General features: G+C 41.7%; 1 protein-coding gene across 44 annotated transcripts in view; it reads left to right on the forward strand.

Moving 5' to 3' along the window:
* Window positions 1-12123, forward strand: part of ANK3 (ankyrin 3) — a 335104-nt gene that overhangs the window by 211159 nt on the left and 111822 nt on the right. For all 44 annotated transcript variants that reach the window (XM_072930929.1, XM_072930957.1, XM_072930930.1 and 41 more), the window contains one exon: window positions 6308-6406. In XM_072930929.1, coding sequence (XP_072787030.1) covers window positions 6308-6406 — 99 coding nt within the window. The remainder of the gene's footprint in view (window positions 1-6307; window positions 6407-12123) is intronic.

Consider the following 12123-nt stretch of genomic DNA (forward strand, 5'->3'; position numbering starts at 1 on the left):
TCTTGCTTAACTGGGAGACAATCACACAGAAACTAAAGAAGTGGAGGAGGAGAATAAAGGGTAACTAAGGGTGAAGTCAGTCTCCTTTCTTAGCCAGATTAATACTTTAAAGCAGTCACTGCTTGGGCTTTGAAGGATTACAACACTTCCAGGCACCCTGCTCTTAGCTGACAGTGCTAAGGAGAGGTGCGATAAATCCTAGTTACCAACTGAAATTTAAAGCCAGATACTTTTAAATCTATTTTGAATCTATTTTATCATCTTTTTTTCAACAGGAAAAATTAATTCCTGTCATTTTAAAACTTGTTTATCAGCTACTTGTGCCTTTAAATCAAACTGTATCAGATCTTACCTAGAGTTTTAATGATTTTGAAGGTGTTTTGGATAAACTGGGAATTATATTTAGGTAAAAATTCTCTTTTGGGGGTTCACACAGAAGATAGCATTCTTCTGTCTGAGATGATCTTCCAGTGGAAAGGTCTGTTTGGCTCAGGTGAGGAAATGCCTTTGAAGCTCCACCTGTCTCTGAGGAAAACAGTGCTTAGAAAGGAAGGAAGGATGAAATTCTCTGCAGTTTCCAGAGCAACAGCTGAGAAAAACCTCTGTGACCCCCAGATCTGTGCTTGAGCAAGTATGAAGATGGAGGTAGCCAGGGAATCCTCTGTGTGAAGATGACCTCTCCCTGTATCTTTCTTGCCAAAGCAAATGGGAGGGAGCTCATCACTGTGCCATAAAACTGCATCCAGCCCTGGAAAAGCCTTCCTGATCCACAGCACTCCTTATCTTAGAGGAGATCTCAGTTCCACTGGGAGTGGGCTTTGCCTGCAGAAAGTTTGCTTACTGGAAGGTTAGGAAAGGATTTGGTAATTTTGAGGGTGGTGTGAGGACAACATGCATTAATGATGACCCTGAGGCTGAGAAGCAGAACACCATTAGCCCATCAAAAAGAGCAGGCAATATCTAAGTGACAGTGGCATAAGAGAAAAACATCTTTGTTTCCTCAGTGGTAGTTTGCCATAAGAGCCCTTTTCTATAGTCTTCCTTGTTTTCTTCTAGAATTCATTTTGTACATATCAACCCTGAAGAAAGTTAAGTATATAAGCACACAAGAACTAAAATAGCACAATATAAGACTTACTACCATTAAGAAGAGAAGGAAAAAAGCTGGAAAATTGTGTACTGTTGAGGGTTTCCTGGAAAGCATCTGATAGTGTATTTTTATCTTTGATTTCTGAAACATCTATTCAAGCCTCAGTGATCCCAGTAACTCCTACTAGAATATAAGACTTTTTGCTGCAGGAATTCTGCTGTGTTGTAGCTCCAGTTCTGAACTGCAGAAAAATACAGGGCAGGATATTGAGTGTTTTAACATACAACATGTTGATGTTGTTGCATAGTTGCATATGAGAATCTTTAAATGCATACCACCATCTTCCCATACCTCCAAAACCTGGTAATAGTGGTAATAACAATGCAGAGGTGCTGCTGACAATTCTAGTATGCAAAAACCACCATTATGCTCTTTCCTTAAAAACCTCTAATGCTGAAGGGATTTTCCAGACTCTGTAAGAAATTTCTGTTATGGCACTCTGGCTGTTTTCAGCTTCTGTCTTAGTCACACATTCTGTGTCAATATTAAGCTATTCCTAGAGTTTGCTCTCAGTTGAGGAGTGAGAACTGTCTCACTAAATTCCAAGTTAATCTGAACATTTTGGTATGAAACTGTTCTGGTTTGTTTTAAATCAAGGAAGTGAAATTTGAAATCAGATAATGTAATTTTTCTATTAAAACTGCACTCTATTGAGAGGCTGGGAGAGCTCAGAGGTAGCAAGAATAAATGCCAAGTCCATGTGACTGGCAATGAGTTTTCACAGTCCTGATGTGATCAGCTGCTCAGTCAGCATTTAAATCAATGCAGCACATGACTGGAAAGCTTTTCCCTTTGTTTCATGCCTTCCTTTAAGGTGCATTCAGATCCCAATATGAAGCTGTAAGTGCAACCATTTACTTTTCTTAGTTATTATTAGCATCCTTGTGCTTGTAAGACTCTGGCTGTGATGGGAGAAGGAGGCAATCTCGTAGGACAGTATAGCACACCAGAAACCCAGGGGGAGTTCCTGGTTTTCTAAATGCATTCAAATGGAACCATATAAGATGTACTTTGCACACTGATGATTTTAACCCTATTTTTTCCTTGACTTCCTAGCCATTCATGTGGTTAATTTGTAGTAGAAAGGAGCCATTCTGAACTGCTGTGATGGATAACACCGTGTGTCAGAGGGCAGCTGATCTCATTTCAGCTGGGACATGTTCGGTGGCTCCTTTCTCAACACAAGATAACTGAAAAGTTTTTGAGTTTTCTTATGAAGCTATAGATAGAGAGCTGCAGCTGGAAAGGCTTGGTGTTCCCTCTGATCAGGTACAAGCTAAATGCAGGTCACTCTCCCATTGTATTTGTGGTTGTTGCGTGGCTCTGGAGGAAGGCACGAGCCCTGTGTGAGGGGGTGGTGGGCTGCAGCAGGCAGTGAGGGAGACAAAGGGAAAACCACCATCCACAGTGCTGTGAAGTGTAGAAAAAGTTGCATGCACCTAATCCATGGCGTTTGAGCTATGTATGGTCTCAGAGTACTTCAGGTCACTTGTCCCAGGAAATCTGCCAAGAAGGAGAGGAAAGGCTGTGTTCTAGTTGATAATACTGTGGCCCATTCTCTCCATAGTTTTAGCTTGCTGTTCTCACAGTGATGCTTCCTATTCCCTGTAGAATTTATTAACACACAAATTGGACCTCAGTGTGAAGGGGTCTACCTGAGACATTACCCAGCATTGGATATTTCAACAAGCAGCACTCCAGCAGGAACTCTAAATGTGAAGCACATATTTTAATGGCAACTTTTGGAAGGCATTTCAGCTTTATTACTGCAGGAAAACAGCTTCAAAAATTTCCTGATTTACTATTCTATCTTAAGAACAAAGGGAGAAATTTATAGAAGATCAAACGGATAAAAATAGACTGAAAAGACAGCAGATGTTGTTGATACACTGAAGAATTCAGAACCTTACATTTGGTGGCTATTTTGTTTGCTGATACCACAGTTTTAGTGTTAATAAACAACACCAAAGTTGCACATATTATGAAGCTTTTTTTACCTCCTGTTTCTTGTGACAAGTACAAATAACTCCATTTTGAGTTCCTTGCTTTATGTTTTGTCATCAGAAAAATTAATAATGGTGTTGGCTGAGGTTTTTTCACTTCTTCATTGAGAGATGGGGAAGGACCATACACATGAAACTTCTACCTGTGATTCTTCAACCCTTGGGACAACACAGTATTGACCAAAGACAAGTTTCTTAGCCAGAGCATCAGTGTGCAATTATTCAAGCATTCACATCATGCATCTCTTCCTTCATCTGTTTGGAGTCAAAACTCTCAGCCAGCTGAATTATTACTTCACATTCTTTGCTGCCAGTAGAAGCTTAAATAGCTAAACAGGAAAATTAAATTCTGAATGGAGAATTGCCCCCTCTCTTTTTTCCCCTTCTTTTCCTCACAGTGTTTTACTGAGATGTTAAGGGTAAAAAAGGTTGAAAGTGTTTTTAATCCTTCATTCCTTCATTTTTTAATGAACTGTCTGATCAGGTTAGTAAAGTACAACAAAAAACTGCAAACTCCTTCCAAGAGAATGAGTGCCCTTTCCTAGGAATGAGGAGCTCTTTTGTCAGCTATAAGGACAGATATTATACTGGACATATAGAGCTTAATTTGCTTGATTCCTCCTGCTCCATTAATTATTTCAGGGAAGCTGTGTGTAGTTGGCTTTTCTCACAAATTTTTTTTGGTACGATCACATCCTTTCTCCTTCCATCTCTTCATGATGTGAACTTGCTGCCTATTTTCAACAGAAAGTAATCCAGGTTTCAAGATGATCTAGACATTATATTTATATGTTTTTTTGTAAAGACAGGTGATCACATAGAGCAAAGATGGCTTGGTAGCTCTCGAGCTCAGTCCTTATTCGGTGCTGTAGAATTTCCTCACATTTCCGGCCGGCGTGATCACCCCTGTCAGAAGCTGGGAGAGAAATATGCTGTCCTAATAGTTTTGGTAGCAATCCAGAAATATGGATGTCATTTGAACAGGACTTGGTTTTGAACATGAAAGTGGATATTTTTCATTTTTTCCCCCCATTGCAAGCAAACAGTGTCACCTAACCCTTAATTGCTAAGGAGAAGCCATCTCTTAGTTTTGAGCTCTGTATTTGCCAGCACTCATCCCTCTATTCCAGAATCAGCCCTCCTTCATTCATGGCAGCAGAAGCTTTGACTGGCAAATAAATAGATCCAAAGTGCACATTCTTATGTGGTTATGCCCTCCCTTGTGCTGCAATGGATTCAGCTTAGTGTCTAGATGAATGAATACCAGACTTCTAACAAGTGTTTTTCTTGCCCTTTGTAATGCTGTTCCTTCCTCCTCCACTTCTTTCTTGATGCTTAGAAAATGCTTCTCTTCTTTTCTGTGTATGAGGCAGTAAATTATTAGTACTAAATTATTTTGATGTATTAACAGGGCAGTAGGGTGTATTAGGCAGGGTTAACCTCTTTACCCCTTAACATCAGCAATAGAAAAAGCTGTTTCTTGAATCTAAATTACCTGCAGTACTCTTTACTTGAAGACATAAAAGTTATTTCCTTTACCATTTTTTTCATGAGAAAGTAGAATTCATCTCTCTCTCTCTCTGACCTCAGTAACATCTTTTCTCCTGGGAAGAGGAAAAAAAGCAGACAGTATCTCCACATAATTGTTTTGCTCATTTTTTTTCTGTTCTTTTTGTGACTGGTACAGTAATGTAGTGACCCCATATTATATCCAGTGTCAGCTCCCAGTCAAATAGAATTAACTCTTTTTTTTTCAAAACCATCTCACAGAAGATTTAAGTGATCACACAGTTTTACCTCCCTGAAAGCAGAGTGCTGCACTTTCTGTTTCATGTGCTAAGCATCTTCTTGCTTTACTTTGCTTTTTAAAGGAATGAGAAGCAGCCCTAGTACAGTCATCACTTTGATCCTCTAATGTTCATGAATATTGTAGGAAGGATCTCTGTCATTTAACCTTGATAACATGTATTTTACCTCTGTGATAATATTAATTAGTACTTTCTAGTAGCTGTGAGTTTGCTTCATAGTGAAATTTTGTGTAAATGAAATCGTAACAACTGCATGAGATACTTGGTGTTATGATTAGGCTGTGAGTCAGCTTGGTACACCTGAGATGGGATCTTTTCTTGGTGCTGCTTCTCCATCACTCCACTCACCTGTGGTTCTGAGGAAGCGCTGCTGAAGGCTCTGTTGGCCAGGTCAGACAGCCACGGGACACACACCCACTGCGTGTGCTGCATTCTGCTGGGTCCCAGGGCTCTGCTTTACACAGCCAGCTGTTTGTGCTGCCCTGAGCTCTCAGGAACACGTCCTTTACAATTCTGTGTGTCTGCATACACTAGCTGCATGCTCTGTTTAGATCCTTTTATTTTTACTTGGCTCCATATGATCAAATATATACAGGACGTGGCCTTCATACGCCACGAGATAAAGGATTCATCAGAGCATGAAGAGACGTCCTGGCTGCATCTTGTTAAGGAAGTGCCTGTGTGTGCTCAGCGTGGGTTATGTAACTGTCCTGGATGTGCAGCATCCCTGCCTGTGCCAGCCTGCCAGGCACAGCTCAGGGAAGCACACACACTTCTCTGCAGCCCCACTGCAACACGGTGTTGCACCCATTAGAGGAACAAACTGAGTAGGCAAAACTAGCAGTGGAACTAAAACAAAGGTGCTTGCTAGGCTTTCAGAGTTTGCTGATAATGTTCAGAAATAAGTAATAATTTCTGTATGAAATCTGCAGATATAATGGTTTTGTTTATTTTTCTATGGCTCCTACAAGGCTGGTGAAGTTGAGGTACAAATCCTTATCACTACAGTCTCATAAACAATCACAGCTGGATTAAATTGCTAAGATTCAGTAAAATTGCCTAAGTTCAACCCTTAAGCAAAAGTTGTGAGGTGAGGCACAATCACATCATCTTATAACCCTACCAATAATTTGACTTCTGTCTTCACCCAGTGCAGGTTGAGATATCAGGCCAGTAATTCACATGTGAGGTTGAACACAGCTTCTCTTTGCTTTCATGCTCCCAGGAAAACAAACTGTGTTATGATTTAGCAAATTTGGCATAATTCACTCTGTGAGCAAACCAAAAATGGAATTCATTAAAGACAGACAAATGCATATTTATTTTCATGTTGTTTTCTTCCACAGAATGATATCACGCCATTACATGTTGCATCAAAAAGGGGAAATGCAAATATGGTCAAACTCCTACTTGATCGAGGAGCTAAAATTGATGCCAAAACAAGGGTAAGCTCAAGTGTGAGTGCTGTGAGTGACTGTGTGGAATTTTTGCCTCTGACCTGTGTGTTGCTGTAGAGCTTAAATCATTCATCTTCCCAGCAGGCTACTACAGCTGCACTGCATTTATTTTTAATGAAATTATTGCAGTCGGATACTAACATTTTGCATCTCTTACAGCAGTGTGTGAAACACCAAGGATGGCAAAGCTTAGAGCCAACAATTTCCTTGTTCCCTTTCCAGTGTTTAATTAGGAGCTGCTTTTATCTGTTTGGGAGTAGAGGTGAATGTGCAGGAGGATGCTAAAAGATGAGAATTCAGGTCAGATATTTCAGAATTTGAATGCTAGCAGGGTAATTTTGAGCTGCAGTATGTGTTTGCCTTTCACTGTCCACAGGCAGTGTCACAGAGTCTGGTGTGGCTGATGAGCCTCCTGCAGCTCAGGCTCTGTGTGGGATTTGTTGGCACACGTGTCAGGCACAGGGATGGTTTCCATCAGGCTGGCACCTAACTCAGTGCCCTCAGTGACTTAGAAACTCAATGCATATGGTTATGTCTAACTGCTGGAGTTAAAACTCAACCAAGCCAAGTAAATAAATATTTTATTTACTTCCACAGCAGGAAAAAAAAAAAAAAAAAAGAGCGAGAGAGAAGGAAAAAGTTCAAATGTTTGGAAGTAAGTCTGGAACTAGTGGTGCTGGTGCTGTGGGCTGTCAGGGCAATCTTTCCAACACACTTCTGTGTGTGCGAGGTAACTCTCAAGAGCTGTCCCAATAACTTTCTGACCATAATATTTTCTTGACATGTTAATTTATCGCCTCTACCTTTTCCACTTTGAATTCATTTGTAGAAGTTCTACTGTTCAGAATCATTCTAAGCGAAATAAATTAATAACCTAAGAATAGTTTTTCAACAGTTGTTCTTGTATTCACAGATTTTTGTTTGGTTACTGTAGTCTCTGAGATTTCCTGCAGTGCTTGTTAGGCACATTCGTGGTTTTTTTCTCTGTCGAATTCAGAAACTGGGTCAATTTATTTTGTCATCTCTTCATTCTCTCCACATGTTCTTCCTTATTACTTCTATTTTACCTTTGGTAGCTGATGGTTTCTTTCTAAAATGTTTATAAGTTTTTTTCTAATTGGGCAGCATGGAAGAGATGACTTTTCCTGGGTAATGTGGATGGTGGGTACAGTATCTGGACTGAAATTCCAACCTCCTCTGTGCCACATAGGGGTACCAGGTTGAGGAGTGTGATTCTACCTTGTGGTGGGGAGGGACAGAGCAGGGAGAAAGGGACTTGGTGAGGGATTAGTTGCTTCCCTCTGCAAGGGCCCACTGCAGTCCAAATCATTAGGGACCAGTACTTTAAATAGTAGGAGTCAAGTTAGTTCTTTAAGTTAGGAAAATCCGTGCTCTGCTTCATTTCCTCTATCACAAACTCGGGGTCAGACACTGGGATAATTTATGTAACTAAAAATACAGGCTGGGACGGAAACAGGATCTAGGAAGAGGGCAGAAGCATTAACAGCTCCTGAGTCTGGCACAGCTTCCCACTGAGGCAAAAGGCAGCGATGACTGCGGTTCACGAAGCACGGGTTTGTTTTTCTGGCTCTCCCCAGAGGCTGCTTCCCAACCACCCATCCTCCGCAGGGGCCGGCAGGGGTGTGCGGGACTGCGGGGCCGTGCCGGGCCTGGGGCCGGGCCGTGCCGGGCTGTGCCGGGCCTGGCTGTACCGTGCCGGGCCTGGGGCCGGGCCGTGCCGGGGCGGCTCCCGGAGCCTCGCAGCGCTGCGGGATAACAGCGCCGGAGGGCTCAGAAATCGGTACCAAAAGCAAGAAAAAGCTGAGAGGGATGTGGTGCTGGGTGGACAAAGGGCATTGTTTCAGGAGTGCCTGCCTGGTTCTCATATTCAATAGCAAAGATTGATTGCTCTGAGCTGGCACAACACATGTTCCTGCTAAATCTCTCCTGTTGTTCCAACCTGACCCAATGTTGTTTTCCAAGGCTGAACAATCAAGATATATTTATTTCGTAATTTTTTTTTTTATCACTCTTTTTCTTTTCAATGTCCCAGATATAGAATGGCCCTACAAAAATACAGGATGGCAAAGGCTCTGGTCATATCCTTTACAACAGCATCACCACTGCTGAATGCATTGAAAGGCAAAGAGCAGCTGAGGCTGTCTCCCTAATACATGTGTCAAAGTTCTGCTTATCAGCTGGATGCCCAGGCAGAGCCCAGCCTTGTGTGTTCTGTGAGGGGCAGGTGCTGAATGCACACACAGCTTGATAACAGGTGGGATTTCCATGTGAAAATAAGTGAGTCTCCTAGTGCCATATTTATAAGTGTGAGACCTCTCTCTTTTTTTTCCTATTTTTTAAGAGAGTAACAGAATTTTTGTATGTAAGAGATAAGCAGATTTTTTTATTCTGTCAGGATAGGGTTTTTTTGTCTTGGACATTATGATATTATTTAATTCAAAGATTGATTATTGAAGACAAAATACTTCCTTAATGGTAAACGGCAAAGGTTCTGTACCCTTATGAAAGGATAAAAAGGTATCTTGAAATTTCTGGTGTCTACTGCTCAGGGGAAAAATTCTTAGGCCATTGTTTCTCCTGTTTCATGTCTGTATTTCACCTTTAAATCAGAATGCAGAACATACTATTTTGTGTTGTTGACCAAACACTAACAGCCAGGATTTGCTACTCTGACTCTTAAATGGGACAGATTTATCTATTTGGTTGGTATTTTGTGGTCTGTTCCTGCAATCCATCCTCTGTATGGGATACTGGAATACTCTCCACGTAATGCCTTTTTTTGGTTTTTTTTGTTGTTCACAAAAAGAATCATTTTACAGATAAATTAATGAAAAGCCTTTCCTGAGTAATAAGTAAGTTGAGGTAATGATTTCCTTAGTCACTGACATGAGCATTTGCGTTTGCTGCTGACAGATGGTTCAGGAAACTGCAGTGCTGAAGTACTGCACAAAAGGTTAACACGAAGGGCTAAATCCTTATCCTGTTTAAATTACTGTAAAAGTAATCCAGGAGTTCCCACTTTCTCTGGATTCATTAGGAGTGGGATTTGATGAGCACTATTATACTCTTACACACCTGCACACTGTAGTTGGGAATTGAGAGAACATGTGAGACACATCCCAAAAATTATGTTAAAACTAATTTGAGACTCAGACATGCCTTTTTTTTTCCATTTTAGTTCATGCTATGTTGCATTCTTTATTTTAACCAGCTGTTCATCTTCCCTCTGTTTTCTTTTTCTGTGTGAGATGTCTAGCAACTGGTATTTGGAGCTGGGTACTGACTTCTTAGGGGTACCCGTCAAGAACTATGTGCTGCCAGGGCAGCTTTAATAATTCTGGTTTTTAGCCAAGATTCTGGGCAAAGGCCTGTTAATGTCTCATGTAACGTGTTTACTGAATGTTGCCCTAATTATGTTTTTTATGTCTTCCAGAAAAGACTTTAAAAATTAAAATTTAATTAGAGAGGTTGATTAAATTAGCTTGATTTGCTTTGGCTGTCTAATACTGTATATGCCAAAGTGAATTTGAGTCTGAAGCAGGCAGCAAGCAAGTTTTAACCTGGATTAACAGTAAGTGTTTATAATCTTCATTCTACTGATTTTGCGGCTAAACAACAGGCCCAGCACACATATCTGCATGCAAACATGTGGGATATGCTCTTTGAAGATGCATCAGATCATGCATAAGCTGCTGCAGAAAAACCACATGTATTAAGATATAAGTGGAGTAGCACTGCCTTGGCATTCTGAGTGTGCTTTCACGTGCAGGGAGAGCAAACCTTGCTGGTTGCCCTACTGCCCAGAAGGGGCACTTTGCAATAGTTTGCCAGTGGAGTGAAGAATTCAGGAGACCTGGAGCATGGAGGGGCTGTGGGGCAGAGCCCTGCTGGGCTGAGTGTGTGCATGGAGAGTCCCTCAGCAGATAAACCCTGGAGGCAGCAGGAACTGCTCTTCTGGGAATGTGTGCTGTTACCTCTGGCCCAGGGGACTGGAGTGCCTGCTGCTCCTGCCAAGGCTGTCAAACTCGGACAATATTGCTGAATATTTATAAAACATTTCAGTTTGCTGGATATTGTGCTTGGTTTCATCACTCTTAGACTGGGTTAGAAGCTGATGCTCACTGATGTGAGCGCTGTGGTCCTGAGGCTGCTGTGGCTTTGGGAGACAGCCCAGAGGATGCTGTGGTGCAAGGGGAATCCTGGGTGAGCATTGACAGGGAAGAGGCAGCTCGGGAGTACCAGGAGGCTGCTCTGTGCTGGCCCCACGCTGCTCAGGGCTCCCTTAAAGCCACACAAGGAAACACACAGCAGCAGGAAAGCTCAGTCTTGGGACAGTTTAGGGTCCAGTGTAACAAGATCAGGGAGCTACACAGGCACCTGAGTGTCAACAGGGACCAGAAACAATGCTTAGGTTTCATTTGTGTCTGTGTGTGTGTTTAAAATAAAAGCTAAAGCAGGCAGCAGCCCCAGAAATGGGTGTGCAATGCTAATGGGAAGCTTGTACCTAATCATAGCTCCTCCTATTGTCCTCTTGGCTTTGCTGAAGCTGCTCTCAGCCTCTCTGGAGGGATAGATAATAGAGATGATATGATTTATCATGTCAGTGCATACTTACAGAGTCCTTAATCTGCAGATTATTGTCATAATCGTTTGTAATGGTTTTTCTGAGCCATTGCAGACTCATATTAAGGCAAGTCTGCTTCCTAATACATGTAATATATTTTATGCTTCACATAGTATAGTCTATGTTAAGAGTAAATAAGCAACTAGAAAATCTCCTAACAAAGTCAGTGAAGTCTTGCTGAGCTCATGGCAATCTGTTTCAATCTCAGAAAAAGATGTCTTTCTGATCTGCATTTCAGATTGCCCCTGCACATTTCTTTACCTGCTCTGAGTGTCATGTACCAAATAACTAAACCAGTAATAGTGCTTTTTGAAACTACCCAAAAAAAAAAAAAAAAAAAAAAAAATCTGTGCAGCCAAATGATCTGTCTTGGAGCGTATTTGCTCTTTGCAGAGAGAGACCTGACATCATGTGAACAATAGCTGTAGATCAGCTGTCCTGACGAGCACCCCTGTGCATTGTCCTGTTGTGTCACATGTGATGCATCTGCTGTGTGGCCCAGAATGAGGTCCAGCTGTGTGGCCAGAATGAGGTCCAGCTGTGTGGCCCAGAATGAGGTCCAGCTGTGTGGCCCAGAATAAGGTCCAGCTGGCCAAGCATGATTTCTTGCTCCTCCTGAGCCATAGAAGCCTTGTCAGCCAGAAATACCCACAGAGGGGTGAGTGCTGTGCTCTGAGAGCACTGGAAGGGTCTAGGCTGGTACAGGAAGATAATCAAATGTGGCTCATTTTCTGTGAGCTAACCATGGCATGTTGGTGAAATGGCCTAGGGAGGTGTTAAATCTGGAAAATTGTCTCTAACTTTGGTTCCTGACCAGCTTGAGTATCTGACTTTGATGTACCAGCAGCATGTGATAATTATAGGAAGTAAAAAGGGTGAACAATCTAATGTACATGGTGATTTTCGGCTCTTGCCTACAGGTCTGTAGTTACCTAGCCTTGCTGGGTTTGATTTTCTTTCATATACAAGTTTTCTTTTTTATTGTAGGTGATATTTTCATATCAAATGTTTGTGTCTGCTCGGTACGTGAAATGCCCTCACCTGTGGGAGCTACTGGTAT

Source organism: Taeniopygia guttata, chromosome 6, assembly GCF_048771995.1.
Source record: "Taeniopygia guttata chromosome 6, bTaeGut7.mat, whole genome shotgun sequence".
Lineage (NCBI taxonomy): Eukaryota > Metazoa > Chordata > Aves > Passeriformes > Estrildidae > Taeniopygia > Taeniopygia guttata.